This window comes from Thrips palmi, unplaced genomic scaffold (genome assembly GCF_012932325.1).
Source record: "Thrips palmi isolate BJ-2018 unplaced genomic scaffold, TpBJ-2018v1 HiC_scaffold_17, whole genome shotgun sequence".
Lineage (NCBI taxonomy): Eukaryota > Metazoa > Arthropoda > Insecta > Thysanoptera > Thripidae > Thrips > Thrips palmi.
The window spans coordinates 11,995,806-12,015,655 of NW_023144626.1; the positions used below are offsets into that span (position 1 = coordinate 11,995,806).

Below are 19,850 nucleotides of genomic sequence, written 5' to 3' on the forward strand. Positions count from 1 at the left end.
TTCCGAGCATGCACAAATAAAACGGTATAGTGCAATCGATTGCTCAATTCGTGCTCAATTTTTTGAGACATGTCTGATCAATTGTGCAATATTGGGTTCTGCCAGCTTCACGGAGGTGTCCCACCTTGCACCCGTCAAAATTTAAATTCAGCGATACAAAGAAATCAAAACGCCGGAAAATTCAAAAGTGTCAATGCTAACGCATTGCACGGTGTCCCGGCATTGGAACATCTTGTTTGTTAAGTTTGCTAACCCGGCTTTCAGGACTCTTAAAAAATGTCCACCGTACTCCGATTTTCATCAAATACCTACGAAAAAAATAAAACTACAAGGAGTGGTCCCTGCTCAAAACCACCACCGCATTCAGAATCAGCATGGTCTTATCACCCAATAAACGAATCCCTGTGGCGTAAAAGTAAGGGGAGTGCAGTGAGTGTGAGGGAAGAACACTGCAAGAAAATACCACAACAATAGTACTTAAATCACTGGCAAATTTTTTATCGGGAATTTATTGTACTTTCAAAGTACAGCAATTGTTGTACAAAGTACAATGGAGCCGGCATGACGAGTGCTGGGCAGTCTAGGCCTCGTTGTGGTTTGTGCAACTCTCGTTGTATTTTATACAATCCCTGTTGTACTTTTATTGTACAGTTTAAGTTGTACTTTTGTTGTACTATTCACACTATTTCTTGCAGTAAAGTTGTGCGTGAGATCGGTGGGTCGTAACAAGTGTAACAATTTCTTAATGTCCCCCTCCCCCTCGCACGTTACCTATTAGGTTTTAAAAGTCATCCTATGCGTGAAAAGACGTGTCTAGACGTTGAGTTGAACTACTGTACCAAACGTATGGCTCATTTCTGAGGCGATAGGCGTTAGTCAGCTGGAAACACTGCAAATGCAAAGGCGATACTAAAGTACATTTTCTGGCGATACAATTGAGTATCGCCAATAAACGGCCTTACGGAAAAGTAATGTCTTCAGAACGGCGATACACAGAAGTATCGCCAAAATTTGGCAATACACTGTCATTCATTTTGCGATACTTTTACTACAAATTTTTGCGATAAAACCGAGCTTGCGATTCCCACGATTTATCGCATCCTGGAGTGCGATTATTTTGTTATTTAGTTAAGGTACTAAAAGTATTGATTTGGATTTACAGTGAACATCTGATTGAAAGTTCCGTCAAGCGCAGTTTCCGTCATAGTTTCACTAAATTCTCTCGCTTTTCATAGGGGAGAAAACGAAAGTCAACTTGTAGCTCGTCCACGCTCGGACTGTCATCCGGGTGATTATCAGCGTAGGTTGTCATTTTAGGCCGAGGATACTTTTGAAACAAAAGGTTCCCGAAAAAAATTATTTTTGCACGGAGGCGATATGGGACTACTAGAAGGGTTAAAATACGAAGCCTCCGCGAAATCGGCCCACGGGTTTAGAAATGACAGCCCAAAAAAGATTGGGAGAAATTTATAGTTCATAATCAAATTTCAAATTGCTGTTTTTTTTTTCAAGTTCTAAGGCTAGGTAACGGTCGTAGATTATGCCAAAGGGTGGTCAAAACAGAAGTGGAAGAAAGTAAAATGATCCCCAGCTAAGTGCACAGCACAGCGCTGAACAGAACAGAGAGAAGCGCCGGCCAAACCGGCAACCATAGGTGTACGGGTGCCATGCGCCGTACGGCAATTTGAGGTTATGTTCGCCATTTCCCCTAAAAAAACGATTTAAATGCAGGTCTGTGGTGCCTTTTAAGTGCATATAAGTGACGACACAATTCATTCTGATCAATCTTGTTACGGGACAACCTGATTTTTATGCTGAAATATGCAGTTTGAAAAGGGGTGGACGGAGTTCATTTCTTGTACCGTTTACAATCACTGTATCTCGCCACGCACTGGTCGCTAGGCTGAGATACGATTCTTCCGACCAAGCGCTTATCAAAGGGGCCACTAAAACCTAACTTTTGAAGAAATCGGGGCACTTTTGGAACATTGGTTTTCGAGAAAAGGGGGTGGACGGAGTTCGTTTAAAAAAAATATCATTCAACGAACGTTAATGAAAGCAGATGATACTCATTTGGTTTTCTTCTAGGTAGTATTTCGCGATTATTCATAATTGTGTATGAAATGAAATAGATAGCCCAATAAAATACATAGACCTAAGCGAGCTGGACAGTGTTGGTGCGAGCCGAGCTGTGGTTTGCACCGCCGCGCTGTGCCTCGAGCGCGCTGAGCCGTGCCGAGCCGTGAGGCATTGTTGCTGTTCTGTGCGCTGTACCCAGGGAGGGACTGTGTGAGAGGGGGGAGGGCATTGTTGGCCGGTGCCGCTCGCGCTGTACCCGGAGGAGGAGTTGTCGATGCGTCGCGCAGGCTGTGCCTCACTCATTCACTCACCAGCCCGCCCGGGCAGCCAGCCCCCATTATTGTTAGGATACAGCCTTGGTTTCTGGACTCTCGAGTAAAAGCTAGCTGACACCTTTAAGTGTTTTATATTGTTCTAGGTACGTTTTAAAGTACTAAAGGTATCATCTGCTAAAAACACACTGTAAAAAATATCTTTAAATTTATGTAGCCAATGGCTTCTTGAATTTTCTTAGCCAGACACGAAAGTGTGTTTAAAGCGCCACTGGCTATGGAAAGGTCACTTTCCAAACCGCGACAGTGAATTTGTAGAGCCAGTGGCACATGAAATTCCAAGTCGAAATGTGAAATTTACCGCTTGGCTAACAAAACGATGCTTCCCTCAGCCACGACTTTAAATAGTCTATTCTAGTCCTCGCGAGTGAAGAACAAGAAGAAGCACAAAACCGGAAATCGGGCGGAATATGGTGGATAGGAGTGGGGGAAGCCGGGTCGCGTCGCGAGCGCCATCTTTGGGGACTTTCGGAAGGCGTTTGGCGCGTATACTATCCGCATAACGTTAAATATCGTATTGTGATCCGCTGACTAAGGTATGTACACATATTATTTATTTCTAAGACGAAATATAGTGGTCCTTGTGTATTTCTGACAATATTTCTGTGCAATAAGACGAATATGGCAAAAAGTGAACAACATAACCTCACCAACCGGCCGTGTCGCCCTTTGTTTACGTCTGAAATCAATGTTTTATGAAGTGACAAGCCAAAGAAATTACTTTTGTTGGTTTTAAATGTTATTAGAAACTGTCAGAAAGTGTCACTTGTCTGTATTTCTCATTGAGATTGAAATTATGTCAATACCCTTCGATGACACCTGCTCCGATACCTAGACCCACAACACTCCAGTCTCCTGTGCTTTTACACCACTCATTTTACTTCATTTCTTTGCAGTTGCTTGAATAAAATAATGGAACCCAAGGGCATCCCCAGTCTGGGTGGTAATGGCTTAAGCCAACTGAGCGTCTCGCTGCAGGTACGTTGTTCATGCATTGCGATCTTGTTTTCTTGTTATTTATTTTGCATTCATTGATTTATTCAGTGAATATTCTTGTCTTTTTCAGGTTCTCATGAATATTTCTGACATTCCCAATTTATTAAATAGGCACATTGAAGAATGCACGAGAGCGGAATGCCTCTTGTGCAGTTTCGGAAAATTGTTAAAGTCTCTTGTAAGTGATGACAAGGAAACTTTGATGGCTCTGCTGAAGGGTATGTTGGGAATACTTATATTAAATGTTGTGATATCAGGTTTGGGGATTTAGAATAACAGATGAAACACGATGAACTTTAGGATCAAGATTTAATACGTCCTTCTCACACAAGGTACACACACAGAGAGCCCCCGGAAACGGACGAAAGACACTGGACAGGCACCTGCACTGCCAGGCAGAGATTCCAAGTGATACAAGGCGGAGATCACACCAGGGCGAGATTGCTCATTTCTCAACACCCCTCCTCAATCGAGCACATACCAAGTCCTTTTCTATGCTTGGAGAAAACATCGATTGACAACCCTTTTGTCATAATATCCGCAACTTGTTCACCCGTAGGTTGATAGAAGACAGATATAACATTTTTATGGTACAAGTCCTTAACAAAGTTGTATTTGATATCTACATGTTTAAGGCGCTTCATGTCCCACGTTTTGAGCGCATGAATGGCCGCCTGGTTATCTTCAAAGACAGGAATGGGTTTGTCCAAACCCCTTACTCCTAACTCATTTAGAAGTTGTCTTAACCACAATAGCTCTCTCACACCAGTAGACAAAGCCACATACTCTGCCTCAGTAGAAGACAGAGCAACAGATATTTGTTTTCTGGTTGCCCAAGCAACACAGTCACCGTACATTTCTACCACAATCCCAGAGACTGATTTTCGTCCTGGTTCGTTGGCAAAATCTGCATCTACATGCAGAGTCAGAGGGTTGAGAGAGTTAGATTTGAACCACAGTCCCCATTTAGAGGTGCCTTTGAGATACCGAAGAATTCGTTTTAATCCCTTCCAATGATCTGTGGTAGGGTTGGTCTGGAACTGACTAAAATGATTAACAGCCGCACAAATATCTGGGCGAGTAGCCATACAAGCATACATCAAGCTTCCTATTAACTCCTTGTAAGGTTTAACACCAAGTACAGATTCACCATTAGAAACCCTAGAGGGTTTAATCTCAAGTGGAGTATTGATAGTAGCACAATTTTCCATTCTGAACTTTGACAACATTTTATTAATGTAGGCTTCCTGACTCAGGAACAGGCCCCCATTAACTCGACTTATTTTAATTCCTAGAAAATATGACACTTCACCTAAATCTCTCATTTGAAACATATACATTAGCTTGGATTTAACTTTGGACAATAAATCTACATTAACACCTGCCAACAGGAAATCATCAACATACAACAGAAGATACATACACTCACCATTATTTTTATACACATAGAGACACTGATCACTATGACATTGACTAAACCGAGGGACTTAACCGTGCTATCAAACTTCTTGTTCCACTCCATGGGCGCCTGCTTTAAGCCGTAGAGTGTCTTGTTTAGTCTACATACCTTACTGTAATCTTTGAGAACTAAACCTTCAGGGGGCCACATATAGATTTCCTCCTTGAGGTCCCCATTCAGGAACGCGTTTTTGACATCAAGCTGGAACACTGTCATATTTTGTTGATTAGTTAAGCTAAGAAATATCCTTACAGTAATTAGTTTGGCGACAGGAGCGTAGATCTCATGAAAATCGACTCCAGGCTTTTGACCACACCCTTTAACTACCAGCCTGGCCTTGGCCCTCACCATCTCCCCTTCTCCATTCTCCTTTGCTGCAAAGACCCACATGCAGTTAAGTGGAGTTTTTCCATCAGGCCTGTCGACCAGATCCCACGTATTGCTGTCAACCAGGGATGTCAATTCCTCCGACACAGCCTCCCTCCATATATGAGCATCCTCCCTTCCCTCAATTGACCTGTAGGAATCAGGGGCATTACTACAACAGCTTAATGCGGACAAGGCAATCTCCTGATCGGTAAGACACAAGTTTCCTTCCTGGGGAGGTACAATAAGTTCACATTCACATTTGTCAACAAATTCAGCAATCAAGGCCATAGTAACATAATCTTCGAGATGCTGTGGACGGACTCGCACCCTTGCACCTCTCCTTACTCCTTGAGGGTGCTCCTCGTCGAACTCCTCAACCTGGAAATCAGGAATTGCTGGCCCCTCCTGAGGGACAGCCTCGTCACCCCCTCCTGGCACTGGCTCCTCATCAGCAATATCTTCCTCATCAGCAACATCTTCCTCATCAGCAACATCTTCCTCTCCAACCTGTAAGTCTGGTTCGTTCTCTGAACCATATATCCAATCTTCTTCATCATCAAACTTATTTCTACTTTCATCGAACACAACATTTCTTGCAAACATAACTTTCCTGTCAGGAATACACCACACCTTATATCCATTGTCGCAATAACCCAACATAACACATTTCTTATTTCTGTAATCAAATTTTCCGTTCAGGAGTTCCTTTGGTGTTTTCACATAGCCCACGCACCCAAACACTTTTAGGTGGGAGACTTTAGGCTTTTCCCCGGACCACAGTTGGAATGGAGTGACCTCCTGGTTAATAGCCCGAGTTGGTGACCTGTTTAACAGATAGACAGCAGTTAGTACAGCTTCGGGCCAGAAACTCTTCCTGAGATTGCTACCAAATAACATGCATCTAGCTTTATTTAGGATTGTGAAATTCAGTCTTTCTGCAACTCCATTATTTTCAGGTGTGTATGGAATATTAAGCTCCATTTTAATGCCCTTTACTCTGAACAACTCCTGGACTTCATTATTTACATATTCGCTTCCATTATCACACCGAAATACACTAATACCATGACCAAACTTTGCATTCACTCTGGCAATGAAAGACTCTAAGCATCTAAACACCTCGCTTCTGCTTTTTAGTAGAAACACCACTATAAAATGGGAAAAATCATCAATTAGGGTCATAACATATTTGAAGCCGTTGTAAGCAATGGGACGGATAGGACCACATAGATCACTATGGATTCTCTCCAGTACTCTGGTGGTCCTCGGCCTAGAACCTGGAAAGGGGGATTTAACCTGTTTTCCCTGTACACAAATATCACAGAATTCACGACCTTCACACTTTAGTCTCACCATACCTTCCACCATCTGAGACACTTTCTTCAAATTGTCATTTCCTGGGTGACCAAAACGTTTGTGCCAAAGTCGTTCCTCTTCAGTCAGAAGCGACAACTCACCACAGTCTGTTGACGTTAAAACATTGAATTCATACAGGTTAGTTTCCCTTTTTCCTGTAGCAACTAAGGACCCGTTATCATAGATATTGCACTGGCTATTCCAGAATGCAATCATATAACCCTTATCGTCTAATTTAGAAATAGATAACAAATTATGTGAAAGACAATCTACCACAAGGACTTCCATGTCAAGTCTTTGGTCCACTCCATGGACTTTCACCCAACCATACAGAGTTCCTTTGGACCAGCCTTTTAGAGCCACTCCAGACTTTGCTACTTGGATCACCACTGGTTTTTCCAGCCTCACTAGGTTAGAGACCGGCACATCAGGTCTGACCAGATGTCTCGACGCACCAGAGTCCAAAATAAACCTGACTTCAGTAAGTTTCTCGTCGACTCGTAGAGCTAAAACATCAGCAGTTAGTTTTTCGAAATCAGATTCTACCACAACTACCTCGTCATCCTCCTTCCACATGAAGCTGAAGCTCTTGTCTATCACTCCGCCATTGTTGTCGTCTGCTGGAGCTTCTGCTGCGTTCATGGCCCGGCTGTTGTTTTGATGTCCACCGCCACGGCCACCTCGACCGAAGCCTCTGAGTCCCCGTCCACGGCCGGATGGAGCGCCTCTGGAGGGGGGAGCTGCCGTTGGCTGCGCCCTCTCCGCGTAGCCGCCTCGATGTGCCTGCCCGCCACCCCGGCTGGAGCGCCAATTTTGAAATTGGCCACGGGCACGGGCACGGGCAGCCGCCTCTCTGACCTGGGGGATGTTCTCTTCACGAGTCTCGCAGTCCTTCCGCATATGCCCGAGACCACCACACCTGTGGCAAGAGTACGGTTGGGTCCGATGGCCCTTGGCAGAGAAAGCCGACTCAGCTTTCGGGGCACGCTTCTGCACCGGTCGACTCTGCTCATACTCCTCGATCCTCAGACGGGCAAACGAGAGAGTCAGCCTCGACGCCTCCACGATCCGTATGGCGGACACAATACTCTCGTACTCCGGCGGCATGCTGAAAATGAACTCCAGCACTGTGTCCATTTCGTCCTTCACAGCCCCAGTCTGCCGGAGCTCTCGGAGCGTCTTGTCAAACTCCGTGCAGTACTCCCGGAATGTTGAGGAGGCCGGTCTGTACTTCAGGCTCATGTACTTTTTCATGATGGCCGCTCTGCTGAGGCATGTCGACCTCTCGAAGTTTGACTTCAAGGCATCCCATGCCTCCTTCGCGGTTTTGGTGCCTTTCAGACACTCAAGCTGACAATCCGCGACCCTGCTGACAATAAAGTTTAGGCACTTTAGGTCGCGCTTCCTGGCGTCCTCCCGAGCCTCTGCCTTCCGCCGCCTAACTCTGTCCGAGTCGTCCTCATGGTCCTCCAGTGGCGCCTGGAGCGACACCAAACCGGTCTCGGCCAGTTCCAGCACATCCTCCTTGCGGAGGAACACTTCCATGCGGAACTTCCAATCATCGTAATTCCTGCCATCAAACAGCGGAACACGGAAGCGATTTTCATCCTCCATGATTGTTCCTAGAAGAATACAAAGCACATATAGTTACCACTCTCCACAGGGCACCTAACCTCTCTTATTCCCGCGCAACACGCGTGTTTGGAGAAGGCCGTTTAACCTCACTTGAGGCCGGCACATCTCCTTCCTCTAAGGTTTCCACCCAGAGTGTACATTCCTCCTGTGTTTATCAGGAGTTCCTTCCAGTTATTGGAAGTTTCCTTCAGTTATTGAAGTATTCCTCCAGTTATTGGAGCATTCCTCCAGTTATTGGAGTATTCCTCCAGTTATTGGAGTATTCCCAACCGGTGATCAGCCGGTGGTGCACAATTCCAGTACAAGTACCGTCCATAAGAGTTAATTTCAAGCACAATACAAGTCTCTCAAATTCCAAGAGCCAATTTCGACTCCACCAGGAGTTCGCACATGTACTTACAGTTTTAAGTTTTCGTATCACACAAACCACAGTTGAATTTGATTTTTTTTTTTTTTTTTTTCACGAAGAAAAACTATTTTTCACTTGATATTTAAGCAGAATACTACTGGGCCCATAACCTGTTGTGATATCAGGTTTGGGGATTTAGAATAACAGATGAAACACGATGAACTTTAGGATCAAGATTTAATACGTCCTTCTCACACAAGGTACACACACAGAGAGCCCCCGGAAACGGACGAAAGACACTGGACAGGCACCTGCACTGCCAGGCAGAGATTCCAAGTGATACAAGGCGGAGATCACACCAGGGCGAGATTGCTCATTTCTCAACATTAAACTCCTTGTAACTTTGTGTTCTGTAGTGTGGGACTAATTTTTGTGTCACCAGAATTATATGAAGAGTGCTGTGGTGATGCAGTGAATGATGTCTTTGATTTCTTTGCTCTCCTTCTCTCCAAACTTCAAGATGCGCAAAGGTCAATGTTGTAAGATGTGTTTTAAATAAGAAGGGTTTTAAGTTAAATTCAATCTCTAATGTAATTAAATTCTTGATTATTTCAGGACGGTGTCTGGAACTGGGAAGGAGTCAAAAGTTGAGGAGTTATTCGGCGGCTCACAAACAGTTACTGGTAATCAATAATTATTGATTCAATGCTGTAATATGTTTTCCAAAGGTTACTTACCTGTATTTTTTAAATGCAGGAACCTGTCTGAATTGTGAATTCAGTGAAACTCATTTAGAACCTTTTCATGTGTTGGAAATACCTCTAGAAAAAGAGGTGGAGACTGTGCAAGAGGCCTTAGAGAGTTATTTAATAGGAACCGTTGAGAAATCTAGATGTCCAGAATGCCACCAGAATGAGGCTGTGTACTGTGCTGAGCTTAGTGAAACCCCTCCTGTCTTATGTCTGCACTTTTTACGGTAAGCAAGTGATACAAATTAATTCTGAGATCATGTATGTGTGATCGTCATTAATAATAATAATAATAATGTTTCCAGCCCAACTGAACTTAATGAGGGGAATGAGCAAAGAGTGGTGACCATTAGTGATAAACTATCTGTATCAAATGTAAATTATCAACTGTCTTCTGTTGTTCATTCTGAAAGTAACCGTCAACCAACCCACTATACCTGTGTATTGAAATGTAAAACTGGTTCCTTGGTGCAGTGCAACGATGCAAGAGTAACTAAAATTTTAATGTTTTATAATGTTTTCAAGTTCAAAGTGAAGTGTTCTCCACCCATACAGTCTCATGATTTGTACTTGCAGGTGAAGAATGGGTCATTCCATATAAGATTTACACGGATCTTGGCGACCATTGACGATTTCGACCAAATTTGGCACGAAGGTAGCCCTAGGGGTCAGGAACATGCCCATAAATTTTTAGGTCGATATCTCAAGTGGTTTGATCAGAATCGGCATTTTAATTTTTTACTCTTAAAAAATTTGTAATTTCTTCAAAATGGCTCTAAAAGGCCATTTTTTGTCGGATTTTCATGCGGTAAAGCTATTCCGACGTAAAATGCGACGAGGAATCCGAATCTGCCCTCAGATTTGGTCTAGCGTGATTACCAGGGGAGTAAATTGCGAAAAACATGAAAATGAAGCCTTATTTCACGAGCCTGTCTACCCTAGTAGAAAATCCAAATCTGCACTTCCGAACAGGCTAAATTGTAGTTCATTTCATGGGCTTTCCATATCTGTATTCAAAAATAGTGGGTGTGGCCCTCCCTTAGGAGCTGTAGGCCGCAATAAACAACTCTGCACTCAAAATTTGACTAAATAAGATACACATTTTTGAGCTTTGAAGCTCAGGGGTTTGAGCTACACTCGTGCCGCTTAAACCATTCAAAAGGGAATTTTGAGACGAATCCAACGGTACCAATATGAGCCCGATCGGGTAAGTGGATCCCAAACTGCGCCCAAATGCCGCTAAAATTCAAAATTTGCACTAGATGTTTTTCCAATTAAGAAAGTAAGTAAACGGCAGCATTTTAACTTGTCAAATGTGTACTCATTTACTCAAAATTTCATAAGCTTTCGATTGGTATATAGAAAAAGTTGGGTTTCGTCCTCTAAACACAAGATTTCTCAATTTTACTCAAGCTATGCACGCGAATCGGCTCAGACGCCCCGTGCAGGTAGGCAGCCCATCCGGCGCGCAGGCTTTCCGTCTGTTTGGGGTTTTTTGGCTGTACCCGCCCCATCCCTCGCCGGACCCCCCCCCACGCCCCACTCGCCCCCCTCCGGACCCCACCCCGCCCAACCCCCTCACCCCACCCCCCCCCCTCACCCCACCCCACCCTACCCCGCCCCACCCCCACCCCGCCACCGCACTCCGCACCTTCAACTCACTTCGGCGTTTAGGCTTCCGCGTCCATCTCCCGGGCCCGGGAGTCTCTTGGAGTGTCTAGCTTTGTTGTTGCTTGTCGATATTGTTTTCAACAACATATAAAAATTTCAACTAGCGTACCTCGTCTGGAGACCAGCAGCAGGCAGTACCGTCATGGATCGAGGTATGTGTCTGTTTACACCTCTACTCCTAGGTTATGGTGTCTTTGTTGTTGTTTTGTCTCAGTGATTTTCTTTGCTTTTTTGGGCTCTTTCCATCTCATTGAATTTTAATAAGCTCTCTTTGGTCTTAAGGGGGGACCCTGGTGAAAAAATAGCCAAAATTCCAAAAAATAGTATTTTCAAAGTTCATAGATAAAAATGTGTATAGAAGGTTTCAGATTCAACAGGTTGAACACCTTTAAGCTAAGTGGGTAGTTTCTTTATCATTTGGAAGGAAATAACATAGAGATCAGTTGTCGTTGGCTTCCATGCTCAACTTCACAGCTTTGCTCAGTCGACAAAAAATTTTGTCGTAGAAAGACTTTCTGCGTTCCTGGTTGACACCTACATGAGTCACCTTGCATGAACTCTGTTCCTTGATGACTTGTCGACAAATTTTAGTGACAGAATCTCCTTTTTCAAGCTTATAGGTGTGTTTTAAAAAAAGTAGGGCTGATATCAAGATTCCGTCACTAAAATTTGTCGACAAGTCATCAATGAATAGAGTTCATGCAAGACGACTCATGTAGGTGTCAACCAGGAACGCAGAAAGTCTTTCTACGACAAAATTTTTTGTTGACTGAGCAAAGCTGTGAAGTTGAGCATAGAAGCCAACGACAACTGATCTCTATGTTATTTCCTTCCAAATGATAAAGAAACTACCCACTTAGCTTAAAGGTGTTCAACCTGTTGAATCTGAAACCTTCTATACACATTTTTATCTATGAACTTTGAAAATACTATATTTTGGAATTTTGGCTATTTTTTCACCAGGGTCCCCCCTTAAGACCAAAGAGAGCTTATTAAAATTCAATGAGACGGAAAGAGCCCAAAAAAGCAAAGAAAATCACTGAGACAAAACAACAACAAAGACACCATAACCTAGGAGTAGAGGTATAACAGACACATACCTCGATCCATGACGGTACTGCCTGCTGCTGGTCTCCAGACGAGGTACGCTAGTTGAAATTTTTATATGTTGATGAAAACAATATCGACAAGCAACAACAAAGCTAGACACTCCAAGAGACTGCCGGCCGGGAGATGGACGCGGAAGCCTAAACGCCGAAGTGAGTTGAAGGTGCGGAGTGCGGTGGCGGGGTGGGGGGGGCGGGGGGGTGGGGGGTAGGGTGGGGTGGGGTGAGGGGGTGGGGTGGGGGGAGGGGGTGGGGTGGGGTGAGGGGTTGGGCGGGGTGGGGTCCGGAGAGGGGCGAGTGGGGCGTGGGGCGGGGTCCGGCGAGGGATGGGGCGGGTACAGCCAAACAACCCCAAACAGACGGAAAGCCTGCGCGCCGGATGGGCTGCCTACCTGCACGGGGCGTCTGAGCCGATTCGCGTGCATAGCTTGAGTAAAATTGAGAAATCTTGTGTTTAGAGGACGAAACCCCAAATTTTTCTATATACCAATCGAAAGCTTATGAAATTTTGAGTAAATGAGTACACATTTGACAAGTTAAAATGCTGCCGTTTACTTACTTTCTTAATTGGAAAAACATCTAGTGCAAATTTTGAATTTTAGCGGCATTTGGGCGCAGTTTGGGATCCACTTACCCGATCGGGCTCATATTGGTACCGTTGGATTCGTCTCAAAATTCCCTTTTGAATGGTTTAAGCGGCACGAGTGTAGCTCAAACCCCTGAGCTTCAAAGCTCGAAAATGTGTATTTTATTTAGTCAAAATTTGAGTGCAGAGTTGTTTATTGCGGCCTACAGCTCCTAAGGGAGGGCCACACCCACTATTTTTGAATACAGATATGGAAAGCCCATGAAATGAACTACAATTTAGCCTGTTCGGAAGTGCAGATTTGGATTTTCTACTAGGGTAGACAGGCTCGTGAAATAAGGCTTCATTTTCATGTTTTTCACAATTTACTCCCCTGGTAATCACGCTAGACCAAATCTGAGGGCAGATTCCGATTCCTCGTCGCATTTTACGTCGGAATAGCTTTACCGCATGAAAATCCGACAAAAAATGGCCTTTTAGAGCCATTTTGAAGAAATTACAAATTTTTTAAGAGTAAAAAATTAAAATGCCGATTCTGACCAAACCACTTGAGATATCGACCTAAAAATTTATGGGCATGTTCCTGACCCCTAGGGCTACCTTCGTGCCAAATTTGGTCGAAATCGTCAATGGTCGCCCAGATCCGTGTAAATCTTATATGGAATGACCCGAATATGAGTTATGGATCACTACTGAGTGGGAACTTGAAGAGTGATGCCTGCATGGTGCTATATGAAAAAATTAATGCATGTCAACCAACAACTCCAAAGGTATGTCATCTTAATATTCACCAATTTTTATGAAATGCTTTTTTTTTGGACACCTTAATGAAGACCATCGGGTTTTTCCATTCAGCATAATAGAAAGGCTAAGAAGAGAGCTATGTCTACATGTAAGAAGTGGGTCTCAGAATCTTTCCAAACAATTAACAACAATGTGAGTAAAGTAATAGGTAATGTTCAGTGCAAGGCTCAACCAAATCCACATTGCCACAACAGTTAATTTTTTTTGCATTAATTATTGCAGCAGGAGATTGGATGCTCTGAGGATGATATGGCAGAAGAGCCATTTATTATACATAAGAGAAAAAGATGTAGAGTGGATTCTACTGAAACGGTATGTTTCCTACACTTCTTCACTGCACTTTACAGATGCTCATCATTAACTCTGCACTGCCTTACAAATTTATGAACAGAAATATTATTTAAAATTCTCACACAATGACTTTTCTTTGCAGGGTGCAGAATCAAAAGAGGATGAAGCAGACATACCAAACAAGAAAAGAAGGGAGACAGACACAAACACAATGGTAAGTAATAGAACATTAACAGTCACATTAAGAGCCTGAGCAACTCAATTTTTTTCATCAGTACTAAAAATACTCTTAAACAGCCTTAAAATAAGCACAACCATCATTGACTTAAAATCACAATAACATTGCAATTATCACAATCAGATGCAAAAGAAAAAACTTAAAAACTATTAAGTTCCAGTCTAAAATTAAATGTTACTTTCATCTTTGGAAGAAACAGTATCACAGACTAGGACAAATGAGTATTTCTAAATTTGAGATAAAAACAACAGGATACAGCCTTTTAAAGTTTAAAAACAAAACCAAAGGATATAGCATTTAAAAGTTAAAAGACAAACTTCTTGCCTCAAGTGTTTCAATGAGGTTGACATTTAAAAGTACTCGTTACCTTCATCATCATAGGAAACACTATATGCGACACTATTGTTGTCACTCAATCACCTTCCTCATCGAAGGAAACCTCGAAATCTTCATTGAGGTCACTTAAGAACACAATTTCATCTTGGTCCTCTTGATCTTCGAGTTCATCCATGCCATTTGAGTGTTCACTGTGGTCACTTAAGACTTCAATTTCATCTGGGTCATCTTCTTGTTGATGTTGGAGTTCGTCAGGATCACCATAGAGTTCAGAGTAGACTTCATCTGGGTCATCTTCATCAAATATAAGGGAATGGGTATCAATTAAGTCACTAATGTCTCCTGAACCTTCCTCTTCCCCACAAGAATCATTCACTCCTTTTTTAGGGGTATCTAAGATGTCATCATCTATGTTGAACTCAAATGGCAGAAGATTGCGAGGAGTTCGCTGCAGAAAATATTCAGGCACCAGTAACTGATGGTGGATGCATTTCAGCTTTTCTGCGTTTTCAGTCCACCAATCTGGGTCAAATTGGATGGGAATGACCAAAATTCCTTTAAATGTGTATATTACAAGGTCTGCATAGTCCAAACCGAGGATGCCCAGGGAGAACTGAATTTGGTAATAATAGGCATGTTCTTTTTTCAGAACAATGTCACCATCAGCAGTTTTCTCCAGGTAGAATGTACTTTTTTGACGGTCTGTCAGAGCGTCTTCGTAATCTTCTGGATGAGCAAACCTCAGACTGTAAGGGCACTTGATCTCTAGGAGGCGGGGTGCATTGTAATTTGAATATACAAGTCCATCTGGGCTGCATCCAAATTCAGGATAGTCTTCACGCATTGTTAGGCCAATGGTGTCATCCACAGACACTGTACTGTCAAATGTACACCTATAGTTCAGGTACTTCTGTATTCCTTTCTTCTCATAGGCTTTTCCGTGGGCAATGGCAAGTGGTTCTCCTTTTGATGGCTCTCGGTCATCTTGTTGCTTCATGCCCCACAAATGGTTTCTTAAAAATGACCTTCGAGCTTTCACAGTTTTGAAATGCAGCACTTTGTACACCGTTGATGCAGTGAGCCTTAGCCCTCTGGCTGCCAGCCAGGTAGGGTTCTCACCTTGCCCAGCAGTCTCTAAAAATTCAAAAACTGTCATCTTATGATTTGTTTCTGTAAAAAGTTCTCCCACCACTCCTCTGTTTGTATCAACCACTGCCAAACTTTTCAAAAATTTGTGTGATAAGTATTTTAGGATCTTCTTGTCAAGACTTGTCAGGTCCTCGAAAGGGTAGTCATCATATATGAGAGGAATGTGCATCTCCCACAATGTCTTGTAGGGATTACCAGACAGAAAGGCCACAAAACTGCTCAAGTCCCCTTGACTTGCAACTGTAACCTGGTCTTGTGTTGGCCTAGTGTCGAAGTTGGCTCTCCGCTCAACATTTACTTTGACAGAGTCATACCTGTTTTCCTTTATGCGTCCAGGATTTGTCTTCAGTGACCCTTTACGCCAGTAGCTGGGGACTGAAGTACATGTTGGAGCTGGAAGTAAAAGATTATAATGGTCATTACCTGTTACATTTTGTATGAATGAGGGTACATATTTCTATTGTGTTGGGGCCTTCCCTTAAATGAAAAGTCTTTTTTTTAGAATCTTTTTTTTTTTTTCAATTGAAATGCTTTGTTTTCCTGGTTTTTAATTCACATTTTGGTCGTATACCCTAATGTATATGATTATTTGACCTTTGTCATTGTCAGAGTACTTATTGTGTTCCCATTCCATGTTTTGTAAAATCATTTTTCATCTGTGTTTCAGGAAGAGACAGCTGTGTGCTTCAAGGATAGTCTACATACGGTGCATGATTTCATATGAGCTATGGAATGAGAATATGAGTGAAGAGGACTTCAGATTTTTCACTGGTCTATCCAAATTTAATTTTGAGGCTTTATACCTGTTACTTGATGGTAAAAATGGTCTGATGCGCCTCAAGTACCTCTACGATATGACAACTCCGAAGAAGATACCAACAACACCACCCAAATTGTCTCCGAAAAGCAGATTATTGCTGATGCTTGTGAGGATGCGAAGAGGCACTCCTTTAAGAGACTTGGCATACCAGTTTGGCATCAGCAAGGCTTGGGCGGGTTTCATTTTCTTCGCTGTTCTACGAAAAGTTGCCAAAACCTTCAAGAGCCTCGAAGGAGCTATGTTTGTGACTCGAGAACAACAGCAGGAGAACAGGCCTGCAGCTTTCAAGGCTTTTCCCGATGTCAGAATAATTATTGATGGAGTTGAATTCAGGACCCAGACACCTTCCAATGCGCAGCAGCAGAATAATACGTTTTCAAAATACAAACATTCCAACACATTCAAATATGTTGTTGGCATCTCATGTTATGGTGCACTTATGTTTGTCAGTGAAGGTTTCGAAGGCAGCAAAAGTGACAAAGACATTATGATTCAAAGTGGCCTGTTGGAACTGTTAGAACCTGGTGATGCTGTCATGTGTGACAGAGGTTTCAATGTAGCTTCTGATCTGATCAAACTTGGTGTCAAGACAGTGAAACCACCAAGTATGAAAGGTGTGACGGCGATGACAGCTCAAAAACAACTGTACAACTCAGCCATTTCTCAGTCAAGAATATATGTTGAGCATGCGATTGGGAAAATCAAGGATTTTAGACTACTGAGGTTCACAATTCCCTTGAGTATGAGGGGAGTGATGGATGACCTAGTTCTGGTAGCGGCTTACCTGTCAAACTTCGCCAATCGTGCCATCAAGTCAAGAACCAAGAAGCGTCGCTCCAAATATGATGACTGATTATGTTTATTTTGCAATCGGGTCAATTAGAGGATGTTGTAATTTTTGAACCAATGTGGATACTGATGAATAATAAATATGTTCACAAATTTTCTTGCAATGTGCTAAGTTCCATTGTGTTGTGATTATTGTGTCATACCTTGAAGAGTTAGCAGCAATAAAACAAAATTGACAACATTGATTCAATGGCAGCTTTTATTGAAAATCTACAAGCATTACAATTAAGCAGCTGAAAAGAGTAACGAAAAAAAAGGTAGAAAGAAAGCATGCATTTATCAGTACTAATTAGTCCCAACTAAAAAATGAAATAAACACATTTACAAATAAACACATAAACTTTACAAAGTACACAATATGGAGTAATTCTACAATTCAACAAACCCAACAATATTTACCTACATTCTGCTACACTCATGGGTACCTAAATTCCCAAAAAAATTAAAATAAGTTGTATTATATTGTTAGTTCTTGTTAGTCCTTATTCTACAACATGCAGTGGAATTACATTTTTTTAAAGTCATGCTCATGCACAAAGTCACCCTTATTTATTAGTGGAGAAATGAAGGGAAATAAGAAGATGACATATTAGTAGCAAAGTGTTAGTCACAATCGCATTCGACTGGCTGAACTACACTGCATAATGAGAGTTGGCGAAGTGGAAAAGTAGGTGGAGTGAAAAGGCACACAAAGAAATGCAGCCTCTGAGGTGGGATGTAAGACCAATACAGTCTGAGGAGACTGGCAAAGTTTCAGACACAGGATTTAAATTTGGAAATCAGTGCATGCTGTCTCCTTGTAATTATGTCGAGATCATGAGGTGGATGTAAGTTAGGAATGAAGATGATGGCATCATACTTTAACTCTCGTTTGGAAAATGATGCTACAGTTCCTCTAAACAATTAGGTTAAGAAACGTTATGAATTAAGATTTCTGAATTTGAAAAGAGAAACTGTGAGAAGATAAAAATAATACACCCTTGAAATATTTTTAGCAGAGCAGCAGGACACAGATTCAATTATCGATCAGCCAGTTGTGATGCAGTGAGAGATATCTGGCAAGGAGTGACCACCATTCTAAATTCGATTGTAAGGCAAAAAAGAAAATTAAATGACTTACCTTGATAGCCATTAAGTCTTACATGGCACCAAACCAGAAGCAACAGGCCACTTATGTGACAACAGCGACGCAAGGACTTGCCTTTACATTCGCATTCACAGAGTTTGATATTGCCAGAAGGAACTGATACAGCAATTTTGACCCTGTAGAACACCTTCTCCATTGATGCTTTCATGTCACATCGCACAAAGTAGGTATTGCCTTTAAGAACATCTCTGATATTTCTGGCATGTTTGCTCTTCAAGAATTTAAAGCCCTGCCTCAGCTTTTTCACATCATGAATAAACCCTCTTTCTTCATCGAATGGGTCTTTAAATTCTTCATCCTCCTTTACGTGCTCTTCGAAGTCTGTAATAGTCTTCCAGTGGGCAGGAACACCTGCAGCCAAACCATAAAATTTTATTTAACTGTAGACCTCTGACATTGAAACCAGTAGTAGGTAATTGGGTATTGTTTCAATATTTAAATTACCATTAGGCCGCACAGACAGTTCCAGATCAAGTTCGTCTTCTGAATCCATATCAACATCTGGGATAGAAGTATTCAGATCAGTTTGCTCAGCTGGGATATACTGGGGAGCACTTTCCACCAAATAATCGTATATCCTTCCAAAATTGAATGACGTCGGGATATCGTTGGTTGGAAAGGGTTCCCAGCCATCAGATGGAAAGGCAGCGACAGCCTGACTACATGTCTGCTGAAATTGACATAAACATATAACGTTCTGAAAAACATAGCAACTGAAAATGTGCAAACACAGGCAATGAAAGATTTAGTGCATACCTTTAGGCGCTTTGATGTTTCAAGAACCATTTTGGGAATGATTCTCCGCTGACAGTTGGGATGAGCCTTGTAGAATCCCTGAACCCTAGATGAAATTCCAAATGAGAAGGAGACATAAAAAGGCATAGGGCAGTCTTACCAACATACCTGGCGACTAGTTCAGCCTTGCGTCCTGCCCTTGAGAGTTGTACACTTTTCAGAAAATCTTGAAGGTCCTCCTTTTTGTTCTTAGCGATGATCTTTGAAGGTAGAGTTATGGGCACCAAAGTCTGTACAGATGGGATGTTAAAAAGATGAATGCAAGCGCCCTTTGCATGAAAGAAAATGAGACAGTGGCCATGCAATCAGCGCTCACTTTGTTTGAAGAATCTGTTTCATATGCACTGTTACTTCCAGTGATATTCAAGGTCTTATCAGGAGAATGAAACAACTGTCTTTTGTGAGGTTCACTCTCAGGCATATTTTGTGTTGAGAACACCTTAACAAATCAATCAATAAAAAAAGCATAAGAAAATACAAGTTTAATAATTGTAAGCTGTCAGTACAAAAAAAAAGGAAAGAAAAAAAAACTTACAGGTGGATTAAAGTCATCTTCAGGGGGCACATTGAAAGGAGATGCATCACTCTGGAAATATACCAAAAAAGAAGTCAATGTCAGTAATGGAAAAAAGACAATGAAAAATATAAAATTTATGGAAATTAACAAATGCTTACACCAGGTTGCATTGCTACATTCACATTATCTGCCTTGAGGATGGCTTTCTGTGTCTCAT

General features: G+C 42.3%; 2 protein-coding genes across 2 annotated transcripts; both read left to right on the top strand.

Annotated features, from left to right (window-relative positions):
* The first annotated feature begins 2,900 nt into the window (after positions 1-2,900).
* LOC117644066 (ubiquitin carboxyl-terminal hydrolase 36-like) lies at positions 2,901-10,199 on the top strand. Its single transcript, XM_034383252.1, has 8 exons — positions 2,901-3,389; positions 3,478-3,625; positions 9,018-9,105; positions 9,191-9,258; positions 9,332-9,551; positions 9,630-9,813; positions 9,901-10,034; positions 10,139-10,199. The coding sequence occupies exons 1-8, from the start codon at positions 3,324-3,326 to the stop codon at positions 10,197-10,199; spliced, it is 969 nt and encodes a 322-aa protein (XP_034239143.1). The 5' UTR covers positions 2,901-3,323.
* A 3,100-nt stretch (positions 10,200-13,299) lies between these two features.
* Positions 13,300-17,555, top strand: LOC117643703. The gene is made up of 5 exons (XM_034382755.1): positions 13,300-13,457; positions 13,543-13,623; positions 13,714-13,803; positions 13,925-13,996; positions 16,173-17,555. The coding sequence occupies exons 1-5, from the start codon at positions 13,402-13,404 to the stop codon at positions 17,176-17,178; spliced, it is 1,305 nt and encodes a 434-aa protein (XP_034238646.1). The 5' UTR covers positions 13,300-13,401; the 3' UTR covers positions 17,179-17,555.
* Positions 17,556-19,850: the final 2,295 nt, after the last annotated feature.